The sequence below is a fragment of the Maylandia zebra genome, linkage group LG1, assembly GCF_041146795.1.
Source record: "Maylandia zebra isolate NMK-2024a linkage group LG1, Mzebra_GT3a, whole genome shotgun sequence".
NCBI lineage: Eukaryota > Metazoa > Chordata > Actinopteri > Cichliformes > Cichlidae > Maylandia > Maylandia zebra.
The window spans coordinates 35904148-35928456 of record NC_135167.1 but is presented as its reverse complement, the minus strand read 5'-3'; the positions used below and the strand labels follow the sequence as shown (position 1 = coordinate 35928456).

At 42.0% G+C, this 24309-nt stretch overlaps 1 protein-coding gene across 2 annotated transcripts; it reads left to right on the top strand.

Annotated features, from left to right (window-relative positions):
- Positions 1–4532: 4532 nt before the first annotated feature.
- wdhd1 (WD repeat and HMG-box DNA binding protein 1) lies at positions 4533–23177 on the top strand. Of its 2 annotated transcripts, none has more exons than XM_012925333.5 (26): positions 4533–4649; positions 4904–4997; positions 5430–5541; positions 5641–5792; positions 8212–8323; positions 8616–8666; positions 8749–8844; positions 8928–9020; positions 10489–10595; positions 10958–11099; positions 11837–12038; positions 12815–13002; positions 13076–13260; positions 13343–13584; positions 13922–14059; positions 14173–14329; positions 14478–14592; positions 14722–14853; positions 14935–15158; positions 15849–16003; positions 16082–16138; positions 16537–16568; positions 17513–17677; positions 17804–17946; positions 18068–18203; positions 22820–23177. In XM_012925333.5, the coding sequence occupies exons 2-26, from the start codon at positions 4921–4923 to the stop codon at positions 23006–23008; spliced, it is 3402 nt and encodes a 1133-aa protein (XP_012780787.3). In that variant the 5' UTR covers positions 4533–4649; positions 4904–4920; the 3' UTR covers positions 23009–23177. The 2 variants fall into 2 exon arrangements, with proteins under 2 accessions (XP_012780787.3, XP_024658847.2); XM_024803079.2 differs by having other exon boundaries at positions 11834–12038.
- Positions 23178–24309: the final 1132 nt, after the last annotated feature.

Sequence of the window (24309 nt, the reverse complement as noted above, 5' to 3'; positions counted from 1 at the left end):
ACTAAACAAGAGGCCAAAAAGACGTAAAGCAACCCACGTCAGAGAGCGAAGAACTACAGGTCTGTACCCAAGCCCAGTATGAAATGAATAATGGAAAGCTACTAGCAGAGTCCAAGAGTATATATATAGAGTATATAAGGTCATCTTTAAACATTGATGTAATATAACACAGAATTCCAGCTGAATCTCTTTGGAGAGAACTGCTTTGTGCCGGATGGATTACTCGATCCTGCACAGGAAAACTGAATCAGGCAAATGGACCTGACAACAAGGATGCTGTTTTTAATTTGGCCTTTTATCTGCTACACAAAATGGGTTCAAACACCCTACTGGCAATCAATACATGTAAGCAAATTAGAGATGCATTATGACAGGAAAGGAGACTTAATTAAAACCCTACGAGGAGCACAAATGTCGTTCCTTTTGCCTTTCAGCTCTCAGCTGCTGTGTTGAAAGGCAGCAATAAAATCTGCAGCTTTTCATAAAAGAAACACGCAAAATCACAGTTATTTATATATAAGCGGTTTATAAATTTCTGATCAAATGTAATACGATAAAACAGAAAACAAGCTTCAGAGAGGAGATGCCCAAACAGGACCAAAATAAAAGCTATATAAAGAAGGCTTGTATTTATTTTAATTTTAAATTTAAAAAAGAAATCAATATTTGAAGACAGTCACTGAGGGTTGCTGACCTGACATTAAAAAAAAGATCCTCTTTAGTCCTCATTCGGGGCTTAAGAACAACTAACCCCCACCCACCACCACCACCAAACTCATCAAAGTAATGACAGCAGTGAAAGCAGCTTACAATCAAACCTGAAACTAACTCGTGGCTGATGATGAAGGGCGGCTTAAACTGGACTGATGTGCTCTTGTCTCTTTGAATGCAGATACAGGCCGGTGAAATGTCAGCCTCTTGTCCAGCTTGTTCATTTGGGTTGCATTCTTCTCTCCAGCCACGAGGTGGCGACAGCACTACATCGATCTGCTCCGTTTGCCTGTCTTTGAAAGCGCCTCTGTAAATGTGTCCTAACATCAGCCGTGCCTCTAACCTGTACCTGTTGTGACTGAGAAACTGTTCATAACCATATATTGTATTCATACACACACCAATAAATTTGATTTACACGCCCTCTGTTGTGTGTCTGAGTTTATTTATTTATTTATTTGTTGTCATATTAGGATAGCTTTTAGTAGGGGAGACCGGGGATAGTTGTAACATTTTTGACATTTCTGTCTGTAAATTGGAGCTCTTTTAAGGTAGTGGATTCAAAATGTAATGCAAAGTATTTACATGTCTCTGCTATTAAATAGTGCAGCTATTTTCTCTGCAGCACAATTACCCATTGCATGGTATGGTCTCAAACACAAAGAGTGAAATGTTACAATTAACCCCATAGTCTGGTTTAGTTCTAACATATCCTGGGGTGAAATGTAACACAATGAAATAAGGGTACTAACAAAACATTAACATGTAATCTTTGTTTATTCAACACATGAATGCACTTAGAGCCATTTATGTAGTTATGTGTGTGTGTGACAGAATGCAGAAATCTAGCTTTTGAACATATACCAACCCCCCAAAAAAGACAAATTATGGAATTTTCTGCAACTGAATATTTCATTAATTTTGGTTGGTCTTCCTTGAGTTTGGCCTCATTGGTCCAGTGGGCATTATAACCTACAACTCTTGCACCAATTTTGAACATAATGAAGCTGAAAAAATGTAGTTGTTCACCAGCATCGCAATTCCATTACTTTTTATCCTGGCTTACCTTGGTGTGGTTTTCAAAGTGCTTCAGAAAGATGAGGAAATCTGTTTCTTGCACCCATCCTGATTTATTTCCACTACCAGTACTTCCTACTGGTCCATCTCTGACACAGTGTGGGAATGTGTATGTGTGGGAACACAAACAGTGGAGGAATTGTGTTTCCAATGGCATTAACCGCATATACAAATGCGACCAGTGAACCTCTCTCTGCTGATGTCGTTGCCCCAACTTGTTTAATATAAGTTAAAGTAATAGTGTGGTAAGTTGTAACATCTGCGTTATTGTTACAACTGACCCAGACTGTTGCTATTACAACTGACCCAGACTCCTATAGCCATGAACTAGCTAACATTACAGCCAACGGCTAAAACACTAGCACTAAAGACTTACACAGAATATATCCCCATAGACATACAAATAACATAATTTAAGTTTGATGAGTTTAACTGCAAAGCAGATAATGCTATTAGAAATTGAAATAAAGTAGAAAAACTTACTTTTTGGCATACAAATTACTTTTTTTCGTGTTAAATTGTTTGTGTTTGACAAAATGTGCTGATTTTTCACATGTGATAGCACAACTGAGTTGGGCATGCACAGGATGAGTCACATCATTTGAAACTTAGCCCTGATTGGAGAAATTGGAAGTGTTACAACTGACCCACGTTACAACTATCCCCGGTCTCCCCTACATCATGTGTATGCCTGCGTGTTCACGCTGCAGCTGTGTCACAGTTAGACAAGTTAATGGTACGGAAAATGCTGCTTTTGAAGTATCACTCTGAAAACAATTCATCCTGCTCTTGGCAAAGGACACCTCTAAATGCCAGCGCTTCTTTTGGAGATAAGGACATGAAAAAGACCGCACCCACACACACACACAAACGCAAAGCTGGTGTGGAATGCAGATTTTTCATTTGATTTGTGTGTTGTTCAGCCTCTTTGCAACGCCAGTGCAAAGAAAAAGAAAATGTGCTGAGGTGACTTGCGTGAGTAGCTACACTTGTGTGTATGAAATATTCATCATGTAGCCATCATGTTTTTGGGGACCACGGTGTTTCTTACTTCAGTATTTGAAACAGAGACTGATTATTCGCTAGTCTTTTGTCAGGCTGTGGTCTTTTTTGAGCTTTTGTTACATTGTTACTGTTCAAAATTAGATATAATAATATAGAGCTAGTTTCAGCAAATACCCCAAAACTACATATTGCATGCTTACTTTAAGGTGACAGGGCCCTCTAGTGGATCAGACCAAAGGAGGAGGTAAAGGAAGGTAGCCACACGTAGAAAGTGTGGTAACAGATATTAACAACAGATATTAAAAAGAGGGGTGACTCAAAACTTTTGCACAGAACTGTAGCTTCTTAGTTTATTTATAAAATCATCTTAGTTCAGCTTTAAGGACGTTCCCTTGCAATCTTGGGTTCAGTACCAATGTACCACAGAGAAAATGCTCCTTTTTTTCTGTGTTGACTTAAACTCAGTTTGAAATATTTGTGGGATTCTTGTAGCACAGGAAATTGAGCATCTACTATTTTTTAATCCTTCATGGGATAAAAGCCAGAAAATTACAGTTTTCATTTTAAACATGAAATAAACCAGACACTTGCTGATCACTTTCTCATACATGTTTGTCTTTCATGTGGCAAACTTTATGTTTCATCACCCTGATTGCACACAAGTCAGTAGCCAGGCAATGGAGAGACTCAGGAGCCATGTCTATTGATCTTCCTGACCCATGTACATAAAGTATTAATGTTGTCTCATAGGAGCTGATTAAGGAGCTTAGGTTTTCAGCAACGCGAAGCCATCGTGCGCTGTTATATTGGATGCATCTTACAGTGGATTTCCAAGTTCAAGAACTTTGCTTTTGAGGTTTTATGTTAGTACATGACTGCATTTGGCAGCCCTGTGTAGACTAAAACACATAACTAAGCTTTAGGCCTGCTTCACATGTCCTGGTACAATATTACACATCAATGATATAATATTCAGACACACTGATGTCTGCCAGCAGAGAACTTCCTGTTCCACTAATCAAAGTATCCCCTGAGAAAACACTGAGGGGTGCATAATCTATATATATTAAAAGGTTCATATAAATAAATAATTAAACAAAAAGGTTTTTTGAGTGAATATTTACATGGACTTTAGTCTTATACCCTCACTATGTTTCCATGTGTGTTACAGTGGAAAGCGTCAGTCTGAAAAATAGAATGTGCATTATCCAAACAAATGCGAATCAAGTGAAATTATATTCTTTCATTCATTCTTTAAAAAAATTATTTTTTAAATTAAAATTACAACACATGTATTGTTCGAATCATAAATGTGAGATGAACTGAAAGACTCCTGTCTGACTTAAAATAATAATACTACTACTACTGACAATAATAATAATAATAATAATAATAATAATAATAATAATAATAATACATTAAAATGTGTACATTAAAATATTACATTTTAAAGTCCTCTAACAGACAAGAGCCTAATTATATAATTATATAATGTATGTATCACTTGCATGCACCATCCAACTGTAGTGTAAAATAAATTTGTCGGAAAACGACAGAAAAATTAAAATACTGTTTCAATGCTTTAAGGCACATTTCCTTAGATAACACTGGAATAAAATAATAACAGCGTGTGTCTCAACCACTGTCCAAAATCTGTCGTAAATAGCCTTTCGATAAATGAATGAATTAATAAATAAATAAACCCCAAATCCCGATCCTTGCTTCAAACGTGGGAGGGATTACAAAATTTGCGTCATGACGTTGCTGGCGGGAGTCGTGACGTGACGTTTCCTTGTTTTCAACGCAGCGCGGGAGATTTAGGAGAAGAGGACCGAGTGTGTCCACCCAAGAAACGTGTAAGTTGATTTCTAACGAAATACTCTGTTCACAGCTCAGTGTAAAACTGCCTCCAGTGGTTTAGTGTCTGATGCCGTGAACACCGTGGAGTTTGTACGAGTGTGGTCGGCTATATTTAGCTCTATTGTTAGCGTTAGCTCAACTCTGCTGTTAGCTCTCCATGGGTTAATAAGGCAGCAGTGGTGGAGGAGCAGGTGTAGACTGTGTTACTTGATAGAAGAAGAGGTTTTCACGTGTTTTCTCCTCTCTTCAGTCTGGTGCTTTGTCAAAATGCCATGTGAAAGGAAGCCGATGCGCTACGGCCACTCTGAAGGACACACCGAGGTGTGCTTTGATGACACTGGGAGGTGAGTCTGAAAACAAAAAAGTGTCTCCCTTTGAGCACTGACTTTGACAGCTAATGTACAAGTAAAGCTGTGATCTGATTGCGTTTAAGACTCAGATTTTACCTATGATCGGCCCACAGCCTGTGAAAGTATTGCTTTACAAACATGTCCTTTAAATTATTAGTGTAGCCCGCAGGTTAGTCAGACCAGACCAGGCAAGTACATATGAACTTGAGCGCATCAGTCTCACAGTGACATCAATGACAACACAAGTCTTTCAATGGGCTGAAACTGAGTAAAATGTGATTCATTTAAATTCTATGCCACGTTAAACTGAAGTCGTTCACAGTCCTGATTTTGGTTTCTGGTAGACTTAATAATTTAAACAGATCATTTCATCAATCTTATGCTGCACAAAGTTTCTGTAAACTAGCCTGATCAAATTGTCCACAGGTTCATTGTAACCTGCGGAAATGATGGAGATGTTCGGATCTGGGAGAGTCTGGATGATGATGATCCAAAGTTTATCACTGTCGGGGAGAAGGCTTACTCTCTGGCACTGAAGGTTGGATTTTCTCTGACTTTTCTACAGATGTCATCATTATTCGGTGACACTCTGCATCATACAAGTGATGTTTGGACCAATGTGTTCTCTGCTCCACAGAATGGCAAGCTGGTAACGGCGAGCTCCAACAACACCGTGCAGATCCACACATTTCCTGACGGCGATCCAGACGGCATCTTGACCCGCTTCACCACCAATGCCACACACGTCGCCTTCAACAGCATTGGCTCGAGAGTTGCAGCTGGGTCCAGGTACTTGATAGTTGGCTAGCTTGTGCTGAACTGAAATGATATAAATGAAAACGGGATAAAAGTAATACCTTAGATATTTGAAGGAGCATTAATTAAGGTTAAAAGATAACTAACTTTGCTGGCTCATTGCCAGATACAGATATGGGCTGGATGGTGTGTAAGGAATGAAAGGATGCCACATCATCAGTCCATTCATTCATTCCAGCTCAGATGGTACTTCGTGGTTTGTATGGCCCCTGCATATTACATGTAATAATAATGTATACTTTATTGACCCCCGTGGGGAAATTTCTCTCTACATTTAACCCATTCACTCAGTGAAGCAGCGGGCTGCCATTGGGCACCCGGGGAGCAGTGTGTAGGGACGGTACCTTGCTCAGGGGTACCTCAAGGTAGCCGTTCAGGGGAATCGAACCCCTGACCTTCCAATCACAGGGCCAACACTTTACCTATTGAGCTATCCCTGTCCCCCACCCGCCTTTTTTTTTCTCTCATAATAATGTGTACTTTAATGTGTGCCTGACAATGTAGGGTCCTGCTCCTAATGAGACAATAATGGGGGAGGGGATTTTTCTCCCTGATCTGGACCAGGGCATCACTGAGCTCTGGAGGGCAGTCAGTAATATCAGTTCCTTCGTGCTCCAGGAGCTGCCTGCTTACTATCGCCACATGAGGCATTTTCAGAGATGACTGAATCCCATGTTCCCTCGTCAAAGGAACAATCCAGATCTTTTCTCCCAAATACTTTTAAGACTTCTACATGTGTTGTTTTGCCTTTGTAAGTAAGGGTGGAAGTAGAGATTTTTCTCCTGAGACAACTTTATTATATCTTTCAGACAGTCTCTAATTTGTAAATATCACCAGAAATGGCCGGGTCCTTCCAAGTTAAACTTTACTGTCAGATCATTAAAAGACATGAGTGTGTTATATTCATATAAATCACTTATTAATCTTATGCCTTTTTTGTGCCACTGTGGCCAATAAATTGCTTGTTTACCTATTTTTATTTTGGGGTTGTGCCACAGGGGTGCATATTTTTGAAAGCATGGGGACAGACTGCAGCTCTTGTGAACCTCTTGCCACACCATTTTTGAAAACTTTAAAATAGGGTTATCTGCTCTATTCCCTTTATTGTACGGTTTTTGAGCCAACACCTCAATGGGGGTAAATGGAAAGGCCAGTTCACGTTCCATTAGAACCCAGTCCAGGTCCGAATTTGTTGCTGCCCAGTGTTTACACAGCTTGGACATTTCAAATGAGATGAGGCCTCCCGGTGCTCAACGGGAGGAATCCAGGATGCGCAGCAGTCATGGTTTTGTTGCCTAGCCTGTAGAGAATTGTGCATCCCTCCATGGATATGCCACTGATCCACCACCAAATCGGTCATGCTGAATAATGTATAACTTTTCTCTACGGCTTCTCCAGACCTTTTCACACGTACCTGCTCTTGTCTGTTAATTCTGGTATTCAATGGCTAATGTAAGTCAGGCTCCATGGTGAGTACAGAGTGAGCACAGGGCCCAGTCGGGGACCTAGGATCCTCAAGCCACCCTCCAGAAACTGTCCTGTCCAGCTCTCCTAGATTAACTGTCCCAGCACTGGAGTCTCCTTGAGACTGCTGGGAGACACAGCAAACATTCTGGCAATGGCATGTATTGATGTGCTGGAAGAGTTGGACTACCTCTGACCTCACACCTGACATGACCTGATGTCCGGTGCAAACCTTCAGAATTAATTGAGTTACAGCTGACCAGACACACTCATGTGTTGCTTCTGTGATATTTTCCACCAATGATGCTGAAAGATGAACAAATGTCACTTCTGCTTTGCTAAACCATGCACGTCCACGTCTGCCTCAATTTCTCCCGTGGCACCTGGTGAGGCAGTCGTGCGTAACGGGATGCCCCCCCCCCCCCCCCCCCCCAGGTGTGTGTGTGCGTGTTTATGGCTACAGCACAAGGTGATCCCATTAGGTTCATTATTGTTCCTTCAGTGCAGAATCAGCTCCACACAGCTGTGATGTTTCCAGCTCGCAGGCGGATTGGTTTCTGATTAGTCCAGATTGGAGATAAACGTGTGTTTGCTGCCAGAAATGATTTGCCCTAAACAGGTTTATGACAGTAATAAAAGCACAGAGCAAGGTGCCGTATTGATGCTGCTATTTTCACCCTGGTAATTTCAGTAGTGGGATTGATTGTTCAGATTCAGGCATCTGTGGCTGTTAGGGCAGATTCGGCATCTACCTTCTGGTAGACGGTGAAGGAAATCTGTGATGTTTTGCTCCTCTTGTTCATTGATTTGACAATTTGCACTTGTGTTAGGTCACAGCTGATGGACCCTTCCTCTCAACTATGCCGCTGCTCACTGGCAGGCAGTCGGTGACGTGTGAACACAGCTTACCTTTCTCCTTTTTCCACAGTGACTTCATGGTTAAGGTGGTGGAGGTGTCAGACAGCAGTCAACAGAAAACACTCAGGGGTCACGAGGCACCTGTCCTCAGCGTCACCTTTGACCCCAAAGATGACTTCTTGGTGAGTGAACCTTGTGTCTGAAAGCAGAAATTCAACACAGAGGCTGAAGTGAGTATTTGTGTTGAGTTACAAATGGGACAATATCTTCATTTCATTGCAACTTAATATGAACCCACACCCCATTGTTCCTCATCATATTACTGTGGTTGCTTCCATTTAGAGTTTTCATTTAAATGTATAAATACAAAAGAGAACCACACAGTGTTTTAAAAAAAAAAAAAAAGGAGAGAAGAGAATTTCTAACCTGAGGACACCTGTCGTACATCACATCACTGTCGCCTTTGTCTTTCAGGCCTCTGCTAGCTGTGATGGCTCTGTGGTGGTGTGGAATATTGAGGAGCAGGTACATCAGCATTTCAGCACTTTTCAATTAGAAAAATGCACATAATTCTGATTTTCTACATGATTTTTATCTTCTTTCTCAGACTCAGGTGATCAGTTGGCCTCTGCTGCAGAAGTCAAATGACGTCACTAACGCCAAGTCTCTGTGTCGTTTGGCCTGGCAGCCCGGGATGGGAAAGGTTGGTGACACGTCTCTTTGCTGCCTTGAATGAGAGCGAGAAAGACGTCAGTCCTAAAATAACAAAACATTTGCATTTGTCAGTTTTTAGCTGTTCCTGTTGAAACCAAGGTACACCTGTACGAGCGAGGCTCCTGGGACCACGTGAGCACTCTGTCCGATGATCTGCTCGCACAGGTGAGGTCCAGTATTGTCGACGTGGTGCACATTTTACACCTGACTATCAGTATAAGCAGTATTTGTTGTAACTGTGTACATGGCCTCACAATCCTGTCTAGGACATCAATATGCTGATCTATTTGTATGCTAATGCTAAGTAGTACAGCAATATTTAGCACTGCTTTTGGCATCATGACCAAAGACTGTATGTTAAAGAAGGAAGCAGCATCTGGGACATCACATTTTTGGTTGGACTGGGATGTTTCTTCTATATTAAAAATGAATACATTTAGTTTGAAGGGTGGACTGTTAAGTTATCAGCTAGCACTACCAAGCTTGAGATGCAAGTTAAATTCGTACACTGCAGGGTGAAACACGCAGACATGCATTACTTATTTAATGTTGAGGACCAGGCTAATAAAATAGTAGAACTGGACTTGCCACCTGGATGGCCTTTACTACACAGCAGGATAATTGCAAAAGGCACAGACAGTGCAAACACAGGTTTTAAAATAAAGTTCTGGGTTTAGAAAGAAAGTATTCACTACAGAAATACAAAGTAAAATTTTAATGGTCTGTTTGATACAATGGGAGAATCACTGTGTGAAACCACTCTGTGATTAGATAAGATAAAAGGCTAGATACGATTATTTTTTTTGAAGAAGGTTTAGCTTGAGACTGCTTAAGTACTATATGGACAAAGTACTAACTGTGTATAGGTGCAGCTCAGCCATTGAAGTCCACACCATGAAGCTCTCACCACAGGAGGAGGTTTGAACTCTGCAGTTACTGAGTCAGCAGAGCGCTGGAGGCTTTTACACCCTGTGCACCTCAGCACTTGGTGACCCCGCTCTGTAACTTGACATGTTCCTAAACCCTTCCACTTTGCAACAATATCATTTACAATAGATCCTGAAATATCTGGGAGGGAAGAAGTTTAATTAACTGCATTGTTGCCATGATGGCTTCCTGTTGCAGCACCTCACCCTTTAGCAGGACTCATTCTATTTACTCTTCAAAACTTTGTGAAAGGAGTCTGATACGAGTTTATGAGTCACTTCTTCCCCTTGTATGAATTTTTAATTGATTAATTCTATGTTTATGAGAACATATCAGTTCGTTGGAAGATGTAATTACAAATAAAGAGATATTTTTGAGTACAATGTTCTTTTATGTTTTAAATAACCTTAAAAAAAATACTGACTATACCTTTTAGCAGGTGTGGCCGGGTACTTTTGTTCCTAGTGTATATATATTATTCACTTCTTAGTTTGACCTTAAAGAAGAATTGAATGGTAGTTTTATTTCATTAAAGGTTTATTTAATTTATTTTAAACCCCTTTGTGGGAGTTTTTACTGTTTGTTTGTTTGTTTGTTTTATTATTAAAACCAGTGAGTGAGTTATTTAGATATTAAATAGCCGAAACAACTCAATCATTATTTTTCTTTTTTCTTAAATTTGATTTCCCCTCCTTAATTTTTGCAGCCCATTAACGTGGTGTCTTGGTCTCCTTGCGAGCGTTTCCTAGCAGCTGGCTGCGTGGGGGGTTTACTTACAGTGTGGGACGTGAACAGCAAGCTGTGTGTGGAAAGGTAGGAAACAAAGCTGTGCAGACGCTGAGTGAATTTAAAAGCATATATATGACGGGTAAAGGGTAAACCAGTTTAGGGGACTGATGCTGATGAAATTGTTTACCTTGGTTCCCAGTGCTTGAGGGCTAAAGATAACCGAGACTTAAAGGCTGGTGTCATCATTAAAGGAATAGTTTATTATGTGTTTTTCCCCTCCCCCAGTATTTGTATTAAACAAATCGTGTGTTCTTTCTTGGGCTTGTGTCTCTTTATATAGTTTATGCACAGATGATGTCAATCTTCTTGTAGTCTCTGCCAAAAGCAACATTGAACAGTAGATGTTGCTCACCACTAAAGTTTAAGCTTTCTGCTCTCTGCTGTAGGCAGAAACACGAGAAAGGCTTCACAGTGTGCAGTTTGGCCTGGCATCCATCAGGCAGCCATATTGCCTACACGGACACTGAGGGCTGCCTGGGCCTGCTGGACGGACTCGGCACCTCCACAGCTGATAACAATAGGACCAAGGTACTGCTCAAGTAACCTTTTTTTGTACCCCCTCTGTACATCCCTGTACCATGAAGTAAGATTTTGAGACTCATCCAGCTCTGCAGGTTATCTTTCTTCATTAGATTAGCTGGGATAGATCTCTGCCGTAATAAAAGGAAATCTAACTACAGACAAGTCACTTGTAAAACATAAATTTACAGGTCAAAGCTTTAAAATCAGGAAGTTATCACTACTTTTTTTTTCTTTTCTTTTTTTTATCTTTCTTTTTTGTCCCGTTTGGATCTTTAGCCATCAGAATTATTGTCTTACGACCAAGAAAGATGCCAAGCGGATTAATTTTACCAAGAAAGCTGTAGTCCGCGTCTGTGAACACCCGAGTGTACACCTGTGTGCACACCTGTGTGGATCAGCATGCTTGTATTCCAAAGGTTTCTCCATGTAACGATCTGCTAGGGAGTGTGGGGAGCCACAGCCCCGTCCCCCAGGGCATGAAGCAGGTATGGAGGAGATCCAGGCCCCAGACATCCAGAGGCCCCAGAGTTTTTTAATGCCTTTTAGTGCTATTGCATATTCTTTGTTCAGGAACAACAGCGTCCATAGATTGTTAAGTTACCAGATTGCATTTATAACCAGTTGAGCGTTGTTTGCGGTTAGTTCATAACACAACTGTAAACACGCCCAGCTTCAAAGTCTCCCTTTTTTTCTTTTGTTCAGTTAAATTCAAGCTGCTTAAATCTGTCATGGACTTTCAGCAGGTCGCTGCAAAAAATCCTGCAAAAGACTATGATGACCTGTTTGATGATGACGATGACAGACTGATGGATGAAGGACTGAGTGACACAAAGTCTCCAGCTAAGAAAGCCGTTGGCTGGGACGATGACGATGACGATTTCCTGGTGCCTGCGACTGGGCGGGTGAAGAACAGAGGAGCGTTCCTGGACGACGAGAACTCACTAGGTGGGTGAAGATGGGGTCATTGAGGGGGCGAATACAGATGGAAGATAAAAGCGAGGTGATCTGGCCATCACAAACTCCTGCTGTACCTAACTATTATTTTCATCATTTATTGATCTTGCAGTTATGTTCTCGAGCAATAGTTTGGTCCTTAAAATGTCAGAAATAATTGAAAGTGTATTACAAAACACAGGAAACGCAACGTTCAAAGATCGAGATTAGGAAATTAGAAATTCTTGCGAAGGGAAGGCTAAAAGTTTTTCTGTGTGCAGAAAAAAACAGATTCGACTTTGTGAAAGAAGCAAAAAAAAAAATCTTAACTAAAGAGCTCAATTGCAAAAGTTCAACATCAAAACAAGTGTTTAGAGTTTTTATTTGAATTTTGATCAGAAAGTCTGTAGCATGAACTTGGATTTCAGGCTCAAGAGGCACAGTTACAACTGTTTGCATGAATTTCCACCACCTGCAGTCAATGTTTAACCTGTTAATTATCGTTATGTTTGTCATCATTATAAGCAAAGCAAATGTTTCCTAAAGTCAGCACTATCTAGTGGAGAAGGCAGTGAAGTTTGTCTTTGTGCAGGTTAGCCTATTGCTGTCTTTAACTGGTAATGTTAATCTATGGGGAAAAAAAATAATTAGGTGATTAAAGTTACAAGGTGTTCAGATTTTAGAAGAAGTGAAACTGTGATCATCGCAGCATGTCTCAGCATACATCGCACATGAATGGAGACATCACCTGAAATTACTCCATTTATTTTTTTGTTTTTTTCATTCAGACACAGGATCACTGAAGCTTGGTCAGGACAAATTGGGGGACGACGACAATGACGCAGGCAGTTCTGTGGCGCCTGCAGCAGCCCCAGTGGTGCCCCTGCGTCCTGTCTACGAGGGGCCCGTGCCAACTCCTCCCCAGAAAGCCTTCCAGCCAGGCTCCACCCCTGCACATCTCACACACCGCTTCATGGTAGGACACACTGAGAGTCATTACACTGTAAATCTGAGTTGCTCGCATGTCATAACAGCAAACTGTGCCTCAGATGTGGAACTCCGTGGGTATAGTGCGAGGCTACAACGACGAGCAGGACAACGCCATCGATGTGGAGTTTCACGACACGGCCGTGCACCACGCCATGCACCTCACCAACTCACTGGGTCACACCGTGGCTGATCTCTCCCAGGAGGCCGTGCTGCTGGCCTGCCCCAGCACAGAAGAGCTCGCTAGGTAAAACTTCCACCTGACCTGCTTCTGGGGATTTATTTATTTATTTCTCCCCTTTCAGTATTTTCCCCCTCTCTCTCTCCAGTAAGCTGCAGTGCCTTCACTTCTCCTCGTGGGACACCAATAAGGAGTGGATGGTCGACCTTCCTAAAGGGGAGGACGTGAGGGCGCTTTGTCTGGGTCAAGGCTGGGCAGCAGTCGCCACCAGCACGCTGATGATCAGGCTCTTCTCCATCGGAGGAGTACAGAGAGAATTGTTCAGCCTGCCAGGGCCTGTGGTCTGCATGGCAGGACATGGAGAGCAGCTGCTCGTCGTCTACCATCGGGGTTAGAGACACACACACTCCTCTGTGATAATCAGCACATTGCATGTGCTTGTATGGTTCAAAAATAAAATTAGGAATTATTTATTTATTCTTAGCTTTGTGATGTAACTGTCGGTGTGTCATTGTTGCATGTCAGTTCCGTTCATTCAGTTTACTTTCCACCACATGGAGTCACCACAGAGTGTAAATGTAAAATGTGCAGCACAAGAGATGAGAGTAAAGGCAACCCCCCACTCTTAAGCTGTGATCTGGAAATTTCCACTCTCTCCAAATATAAGTACTGCAGTTTGCAGTGTTATCTTCCAGCTCTTTACATGTGTCTCGTTTTCCACCACCAGCTACAGGTTTCGATGAAGAACAGGCTCTGGGTGTCCAGCTGCTGCAGTTAAGTCGAAAGAGGAGGCAACTCATCAGTGGCGAACCCCTCCCCCTCTCTCAAAAATCGTACTTGTCTTGGCTCGGCTTCACAGCCCAGGGTCAGTATGTCAAGATATTATAATGTGAAAGAATCTCATGGGAAGCATCATTACTTTGCTGCTGGTGATGATTTGGAACAACCTGTCCTGGAATACATCTCGTGGTCTTTCAGGTACCCCGTGCTATGTGGATTCAGACGGCGTGGTGCGAATGCTGAACCGCTCCCTGGGCAACACATGGACTCCAGTGTGCAACACCAGGGAGACCTGCAAGAGCAAATCAGATCACTACTGGGTGGTTGGAGTGCACGAGAACCCTCAGCAGCTCAGGTGAGCTTTCATCTGCATCACAGCTCATTGATTTAGCAGTTTGAACAGGAAATAAAAAGTGACTGAGTGGTGCATATGAGCCGATACTCGATGCTGGTTAATTATTGCTTCTTAGAGGCTGACATTCCTTCTGTCCTCGTCCTGTTAGGTGTATTCCATGTAAAGGCTCCAGGTATCCTCCCACCCTGCCCAGACCGGCCGTGGCCATCCTACCCTTCAAGCTGCCCCTGTGTCAGACCACAACAGAGAAGGGGCAGATGGAGGTAAATAAACACAAGAATGAGCACCTGGACAATGGGTTATCGAAATAATCCAGTCCTCAGATCTTTTCAGGTGGCTCAGTGGTGTCATGGATCCAGTAACAGCTGAGCCTATCCTCTGCTGTTATTCAGGAGCAGTTCTGGCGTTCGGTCCTTTTCCACGACCACTACAGCTTCCTGTCCTCCAGCGGCTACGAAATAGATGAAGACGCTCAGAATCAGTCCCAGAAGGAGCAGCAGGAGCTGCTCATGAAGATGTTTGCAGTAAGTGTGAATGCTGCAAACACTTGGTGATCGAGACACTCCCAAAGTACAGATTTGTTTAGAGTTGTTGTTTTCTTACAGTTGTCCTGCAAACTGGAGCGAGAGTTTCGCTGTGTGGAGCTGGCAGAGATGATGACCCAGAACGTGGTGACTCTGGCCATACGATATGCATCCCGATCCAGACGCATGGCCCTCGCACAGCGGCTCAGTGAGATTGCTCTGGAGAAATCCAACCAGATGCAGGAAGAAGAGCAAGAGGAGCAGGAAGAGGAGCCTGAATACTCCAGCACGAGACGGAGCTCTGGGTAATGTCAAAAAGCATGCATCACTTTCACTGTTTGTGTAAATTAATCTGGACTGTCTGGCTTTGGCCAAAATAACAAACCTCACCCTTTATGGGTGACTACCCTATAGCACTGTCAGACGACTTCACGTCACCGCTGAGCGCAGCATAGATACCACACAAGGAGTGTGTCATTTCAATAAAATTATCTTTATCAAAGCAGGTCAGCTGATACATGTTCTTCAACGAGATGGTTACTTGGTTAAAAAAGCAATTCACCACAACAACAGTCGCCTCAAGGCGCTTTATATTGTACTGTAGATCGTACATAATTGATACAGAGGAAAAACCCAACAATCATATGACCCCTTATGAGCAAGCACTTTGTACGACAGTGGGAAGGAAAAACTCCCTTTTAGCAGGAAGAAACCTCCGGCAGAACCAGGCTCAGGGAGGGGCGGGGCCATCTGCTGCGACCGGTTGGGGTGAGAGAAGGAAAAAAAGCAGAGCTCTTTTATGATGTGAAACCTTAAACACTTTTTTTTAAATAGGTTATTTATGTTATTTTTATATGGATGAAGGAAGAACAAATATCAACCATGTAACATTTATTGCAGCATTTTAAGTGTAAAACCTTCATCAGTCTCCTCCAATTTATTTTATAGTTTACAAACAGATTAAAAATAGCAGTATTCGCTCTCTTTTTGCACAGGTATGGCCACACCGACGTCACAGCGGGGGGACGTTACAGCAGAAGACAGAATCAGCAGGAGGAGCAAGAGGATGAGGAGGAAAGAGGAGAAGAGCTCATGGAGGAAGAGGACAGACAGGAGATGGAGCCGGAAGAGGCGACAGAAACAAAAAAACGTCAGTTCCACCTCTTACTTTGCACAAGTTGCCAGTGCTGCTGCTAACATGCTAACACGCCTCCTCCATGTCTGTCAGGTGTGAACCCGTTTGCTAAAGAAGCCGGCTCACCCATCAAGCCGTCTCCGACACCAAGTGAGTAAACGCATATCTGTCAGTCAGCTTAGATGTTCGGTATTATGGTGAGTCACTTTAGCGTGATGTAGGACAAATAACCCAAATAACCCAATGGCCATGTACTGTCCTCCTCATGTTGTACACTTGTGGTGTCTCTGTCAGTGGAGTTTTAGCTGGGTTTGATTTCATTTCAAGTCTTTGTCAGTTGTTGGAAGGTTTTCAGAGTAAGATTAAAGTGGGACAGCCGCTCCCATCACCCAAGCCCATTTTAATATTCAAATATGAAACAAGACCTGTTATTAGGTGTTGAATGGTAAATGGTAAATGGCCTGTATTTATATAGCGCTTTTACTAATGAAGAATTTGGTCAGCCAGTTTTATCTGAATCACTTCCCAATGTGTCTCTTGTTTTTCAGTTGGTAAAATGGGACGTGCAAATCCTTTTAAGGTAAGAACTGTGACTTCTTAGATTTTAATTTCGTCAAAATCAAGGATGTGGTCTCATTATAGCCCTTTTCCAATATTACCTACGCGACTCGGTACCATGTGCTTTTTTTTACAACATGCTTGGCCGGGGTTCCAGGCGATCTGATGAGGTCTTATGAGACTGCCAACTCCTTTGTTGTGGCATTTGTGGTGCACACAGATGATGTCACAGGACGTTCGGCCGTGTTGCTATAGCGACCCCACACACATTAGCTAGCACTCGATTGTAATAGAAAACAAGTCCACTCACTCAAGCCAATCCAAGTAGGTACTAATGGAAAAAGGCTTTTAGTCATTTTTTGATGTTTAGCCATTAATAAAAGACAACGGACTCTTTTGGTTTTGAATATGAATAAAGACTGTAAGAGGTTTAAAGAGAGAGAAGTGGTTCTTAAGAAGGTTTAGCTTATTCCTCAGATATCACTTTCATCTCTCCTGTCTGTCTGTGGAGCTGCTTTTAAATGCACCGTGTGGAGTCTGAACAGCAGCCTCTGTTGGCCAGCAGGAGCTGACTCGGGTTGCAAAAAGATCTGTACACAACTCTGTAAGAAAGCTACCCCATTGCACACTGACTTCTCTTTCCTTCTCTTTTTAGTGAGATAAACACTAAGGCAGGGTTTAAGTATTGGCTAGCCTTCAAGGCTCAGTTAAGTACAGTATAAAAACGAAAACGATGGGTGAAATCACTTTCCTGCCTCCATCTTTTATATACAGGCTTTCTTCTTAATAAAGTACCTGGTAAGCCACCGGGTGTGGCTCAGTCACCTTGGAGTCAGTGGCAAAGAAGAAGAAGAAACGCACTGTTTTTGTTGTTGCTGTTTTTCATGTGATTTGTTGACTATAAGGAACATATACAATATCTTTAAGATATTTCTTTAAATTTTGTTATTGCTTTGGTGTGTTCAGGTTCCTGGTTCGGGGAAAATGTCAGCTTCATCCGGTCAGCCGCGAGTAACAAACATCCTGGACAACATGACGTCCAGCAAGAAGTCAGCTCAGCTCAGCAGCTCTGGGGGGAAACCCAGCAAAAGTCCCATCCTCAAACCTCTGGCCCCCAAGCCAAAAACCAAGGTACCGTCTCAGAATTTAAAGCTGTAGCATGTCTCCACATAGCTGTGCCGAGGTCTCAAAATGATAGTACCTGGAAAAGATAATGCATCTTTCAAAACAATAAAATGTCCTTTTTTTCCTGTGAAGACTCAGTCTACTCTGCTGCAGATGGCTGCCACAAAGACAGCTAATAAGAAGGTTCAGGAGAATACAGAGCAAGCTGCAAATCTGCAGAAACAACCAGACACCCCGCCTCCAGGACCACCTGCAGATAACTCTGAAAACAAGAGGTAAAAGATTTCAAAGAAAGAAACGGTTAGACCCTTCGAACACTGGGATGTTCAAAAACAGATTCTACATGTAGAGCGTTTTTAAACAGGGCAGTATTTCTCGTTTTCTCTGTGCATTTAGGCCAAAGACAGGCTTCCAGCTTTGGTTGGAGGAGAACAGGAAAAGTATCCTAGCCGACAACCCTGACCTGGAAGAGACCGACGTCATCAAGGAGGCTATGGGACGCTTCAGGACGCTGTCGGCGGAGGAGAGACTGGTATAACACATCGAGGGTTTTAGAGAGGAGGGGGGTTGCTAAAACAGTGATGTCAAAAATTTCGAAAGCTGTCCAGTAGAGCTGGGCGATAGAACGATAACGATATGTATCGCGATATAACTTTTACTCGATAGAGAAATTAAGCTATCGCGATAGACCTCGCCGCTCTTGTCCTCTTAAAAAAAAAAAAAAGAAAAAAAAAAGGGTCAGCCAATCCAAATCAAGTAGCGCAGAGCCGAACCAATCACAGCCGCAGCGTCACGTCGCGTGACTTGTTACGTACAGCACAAGTGCCACGCCGCACGTGTGTTTGTTTGGGAAGCAGCCAGCGGGTAATGGAGCCAGCGCATAATGGAGGAAATGAGTGTGCTGACTAGAAAAATCAACCGAGCGTGACCGAAGAGAAAACAGATGATGGTTCCAACGCCGGAGAGATTGTCGAACGGAAGAGCCATAGAAGTTCCGTAGTGTGAAGGTATTTCGGCTATTTCAAGTCTGACAAAAAACAGAGTAGCGTGCACTGTAAATTGTGCCGAAAGCAAGTCTGGAAATACAATAACCTGGTGCATGCGTCACACTGTGCGCCACGTTATTGTTTCGGTGAAATGAATTTCTACAATACTGTTACTGTTAATTCTACTCTCTGCAGTGTTTAAATGCTTACATATACACACAGTTACTGTCCCTCCACACATACGACTCTGTTCTGCTTCTATGCCCCAGCTTTGTTTACTTTTTCCCACCGAGGCTTCTAGACTTCTGATTGGCCAACATTTCTGCACGGTTAGGAATCTAGCGCCACCTGCTGCTTTGGCATGTTCATAGCAGCGTTTTCCTTCATTTCTGCCTTTATGTGTGGACGGGATTATTTTTTAAAACGAAAACGGAAAATCTCCGTTTTCAAAAATACCCGTGTACGTGTGGACGTAGCCTCAGTCTCTGACTGGAAGCGCTAATTCGTCATTCGGCTTTTGTCAGACTAAAGTAACTGTTAAAACTGTTTGAAAAGCTCAGCTATACAACAAGGAGAGATTGAGAATTTCCTTTTAGTTCTCAGTTTATTTGATATTGACAAAAGTTAGTCAGTTTTGTCTGTTCTTCTGTAAAACAAACTAAGATTTATTTTTAGAATTAATATTTTGTTTCTAAGTGGAATTGACAATTTAGTCTGTTTCGTTTGTTCTATTTTGAAACTTAAACGCTTTAGCGGCTGCCTTTTGTGTAGTTTGCAATATTTGCCTTTATTTATCTGAAAAAGTCTCATGTTCCTTAAGTACATCTACCCTGTTGAACTTATTATGGGAAATAAATATTTAAATAAAAACAAGCTGCTGATTATTTCACATTTTACTTGTGAGCAACGGCACATTTAAATCTTACAAATATAGTTATTTGGCTCATATCGTGATAGATATCGTTATCGCCTGAAATGAAAAAAACATATCGTGATATGAAAAAATCTCATATCGCCCAGCTCTACTGTCCAGTGATTGGAGTCTTTGGCAGGTTGATCCTCAACCCCCGGAGCCCCCGTTGACACCCTTGTCTATAATTTCAGTAACCCAACTGAAATTGTAAATGCAGAGAATCCCATTTTCAGCCCTCCGCTTGTAAGGATTCTTTAAAGTTTTATGTGGGTGTGCACAATTTGCAGTTTTCATAAGCTGACTTCAGCTTTTGGCCATATTTCTAGTCCAAGCTGATTCCCATTCAGAAATCAAAGATGGTCACGTGTTCAGCAAATTAGAATTTAGTGTTACTCATAATTTAACCATCTAAATTCTTTTAGCTTTAGTCTAGTTTCAGTTGAGAAAATATCATAAAATTATAGTAAACTCGATCTGAAATTGGTTCAGGTGAATAACATATAAAATGTAAGAGTGTGTTGTGCTGATAGCTGCTCCACACTGTTTACAAAGTGTCTTATTTTCTTTCACATCAAATGAGAAATGTATCCATACGTGTACTCTTCTCTTCCTCCCAAGCACTGAAATGTTTTTCGCATTTTAATGAGAAGCTGAGAACATGGGAGCTAGTTGTACCGCTTCCCAGCAACAGCTCATCTGAAAACTCACCCATCACTAGTCTAACCAGCATAACTGCTTCGAATAGTCTCATCAGTACCGCTTGAGCTGTCCAACCTGCTGAAGCTTTTTATTTTTAAAAATGACTGCAGGTCTACAGATTTGAATAAAATAGATAAGTAGATTCCTAGATATAAAGAAATGTATTCAAAAGTTTAAAATCACTCGATTAAGTTGTACTGTTATTAGAGTCCTGCAGGGTCACATTAACAAAAAAAAGAAAAGAAATCCAGTGCTTGGTTTTAACCACTTTTCTCTGAAATGCTGTGTCTCAGCTGTGGTCAGTCAATAGGTGAGTGAATGAGGGTGGTTGTGCCACTAATGACACGCCTCGTCCTTTCATCCAGCCGAGTGCTTCTGTGGTACACTGGCCCTGACCCTGCATACATCAAGACTCTCAGCAGAAAGCTGGATGACGAGGAAGTGGGGGTGAGGGGATGCCTGTTGCCTGGGAGCCCAGTCAAGTGTGTTTGGGCACTGAGGGCGCAAAGCATTGATGCATGAGAGATGATCGGCTGGTCAATCAGCAGGAGCATAATTCTGATCCGAATTTTCAGCTGTTCTGAAAGATGAATCCAGAGTGTCGGCTGCACACCCATGATGCACATTCCAGTTTCCACCACATTCAAAAGGTGCTCTGTTAGATTGAGGCCATGCAAGATCATTAGAGTCATTGCCATGTTCAAGAAACCAGTTTAATATGATCTGAGCTTTGCGACATGATAAGTTACGTTGCCAGATGTAGTCATCAGAAAATGATGTAGTCATATTAGAAAAACACTGTGGTTATAAAGGGATGGACATGGCCAGCCACAATGCTCGTGTAGGCTGCGGAGTTTAAATGATTCTCAGTTAATACAAAGCGACCCCCAGAGTGTGCCAAGAAAATATTCCTACAGCGGAACACCACGATTGTAACCAGTCTAAACTGTTTAAATACTGGGTGGGTTATATCCACACTCTCTTGTTCTTCCTGTCAAATATTGACCCTAGCATGCAGCAGAAATTGAGACTCATTCAGACCAGGCAGTGTTTTTCCAATCCACCAGTCCTCTTTTGGCAGGCATGTGTGAAATTGCACACTTTCTTGTTCTTAGCTGAATATTGTTGGATATTTTCTGTTTTTCACACCATTCTCTTTGAACGCTAGAGATGGTTGTTCAGGAAAACTGCAGATCAGCAGTTTCTGAAGTACTCGGGCCAGCCCGTTTGACACCAACAAACACAGCCGCAACAGTTTGAAAAGATGAGACTAACTGTGGAAAACTTAAAAAAAAAAACCCGCAATATCTTTGTTTCTTGTTTCTACCTCATTGATACTTAAGGGGGGGGGGGGTGTTTTGGTTTTTTGGTTGTTTTTTTTTTTTTTGCTGAGAAGCAACACCTACCGTTCAGGAGAAGACTGAAGCATATCCGGCACAAGTGAGCACCAGTATAGACCGGTAGCTGTAGTGACATCACAGTTGGCACCTGACACAAAAGATGCAGTGACCATAAAGAAACCACAGTGTCAACAGTGAGCAAAACTAGCTAACAGTAGCTTAGAAAAGTCCACTTACCACAAATGTCAAAAAACAACCGGCTCCCAACACAACACAGACTGTAGCTGTGGGTTAACATGGTATTTTGTTTGCAACAGGGTTAGCGAGCCCCAAAGCTAAAGTTAGCGGGCTAGCCGCTGACCACATTAGTTAGCGTTTGACCGTATTAGCTAAAATTAGTCAGACAACAAAAAGAAATATTGACCAGTGCCAGAGGAAAATATGGTCAGCATGAACAAGACATCATTTCATACCTGCCAGTTATTTTATTTAAACATTCACATTTAAAAAAAAATGAAATTTTCTTTCAAGTTTGAACCAAAGGAGTTGATATGATTTTTATTAACTTGTATAAGTGCATTTCAGCTGTATGTTTACAGAAAAAAGAACCTAGATGATGGCCCTGCAGGCTTAACTTTAGCCTAAAACGGCTCGACCATTGTGTGTGTCTGTGTGTGCGCGAGTGTGTGTTGATAAAATTATTCAGTCCATATTCAATAAAGCAGAAGCTGATTAGTGATATGTCAAAGCTTGTACCATCTACCAGCTCTGTAATGGTGCCATTTGTGTGTGTGTTTGCTTGTGTGAATATGCATGGGTTAATGACAGTGTTTCATTAAGCACTGGAGGTGTAGAGTGTGTGTGTGTGCGTGTGTGTTGCTGGCACTGCACACACCAGGCCTGATGATTCATCCTGGCTCCATTACGTCCAGAAAAGCGCTTCCTTTTGTGTCGGCTTAGAGAAAAGGAGGGGGCTCGAGGAGGGAAAGAGCCAGCAGGCCAAAGAGATGCATGCTGTCAATAGTGATTATACGTGACAGGATGCAATTTCAAACTGCACGCCCGAGTGCCCATGTGTGCGTTTCGTCATCATCACGTAGGTTGTTTGGAGCCTGTATAGAAACAACAATACAATTTTTTGTTTTTGTAATGTGCAGTAATTAACATGTGCGATCTTTGTCTATTCTATCCCCCCCCCCCCCCCTTTTAGTCATGGACAGAAAGAGCTAAAGGCCAGAGCGGAGACGCAGCAGATCTGAAGAAGAGGAAAAGAGCAGAAGGAGGAGAAGGCTTGGAAAGTGAAAATGAAAAGGCCGAAGCTGATGAAAGTAGTGCCAAGAAGAAGTCGTCTTTGGATCCCTCTTCCAAGCTTTCAGTGTTTGCGTTTAACCAAAACTAAACCTCCAGTGGACGGAGATCGCATGTATATCAACAACTGCCCTCAGTGTTGGAGACGGATGAGTGATGTTCAGTAAAAATGTACACTTGGTTCTTTTTTTTTTTCTTTGTTTGTTTTTTACACTTACTGTATTTTAACAATTTAATAAATGTAAATGTTTGTTAGTTCACATGTTAGTCTGTGATTTAATTTTGTACAGCTTATTAATCAATTCAAATATCAAAAGAGGATTTCTAAGTTTGAGGGCCTACCTTACCTCTGCGTTTGAATATACCGACTTTAGCTCTCTGTGAAGGTGCTCGGCAGTATCCCTTTTGTGACATAACCAGCAACAACCCTGTTAATTTCTTGCTGAGTGACAGCTTAGGCAAACTATTGCTACATTTAAAGCTTCCCTAAGCATTGGGGGTTTATGATGAAATCTAAAGTGGCGTTCTTCTGGGTTTTGTTTTTGTTTGTTTTTTTGCTTTTTCCATGAAGACATGAAAATACTTTCAAGATACAGAGGCTGTACTCTATGCCATCTTACTAACATGTGGTAATTCTAATTAAACAAAATACAAGACTGTACTTAAAGATGGATGTGGCTTTAGAGTCTCAGAAGTGCTGTGGATGTGCACAAAGACTTCTCTTTGTCGAAGTCAGAGAAATGGTCTTTGGCTCCCTAGCTCTGTGAGCTCAGGAAACGTTTGGGTTCAGTGTTTTAGTTCATTTTGAAAACTTTTGTCAATATTAGAATCAGAATGGAGGACAAACCAGGGTATACCTGGGGGCAGCGGCAGTGACTAAAGAAGTTATTAATCAATGAGCTTGAGTTCTTGGTTTTACAGAACCACCCCTCATTCGATGTGTGAAGAGGCGACTATAAAAACACTCAGGACAGCATAGCACAGTGGCTACAGGCATCTTTTATATACAGTCTGTTTGAAAAGGAAAACTAGGGCACTATTACGTACTTATTACTTCGTACTTATTACTTGGCAATAACATATCCCCAACAGTGGTGCAGAGAGTGCCTCACAGCCCTCCTGAGCCTGTGTTTTAAAAGTCTAAAGAAAAAACAAAATCAACAGATACTCGAAAAAGAAAACGAAGATTGGCGAAAGGCTTTGTAATATACTCAGACACTGATACATGTATGATTGAAGAGATGAAGGACTGTAAGCAGCACAGTTAGAACCGTGCTCCTGTCTAAGAGAGGTCAGTGGTCGCTGTTATGTAATCTGGCCATAGTAATAAACACACTGAATGCACTTTGTTACCTTCCACAAACTGCAGAATGATTCCAAGCAGCAGGTCAC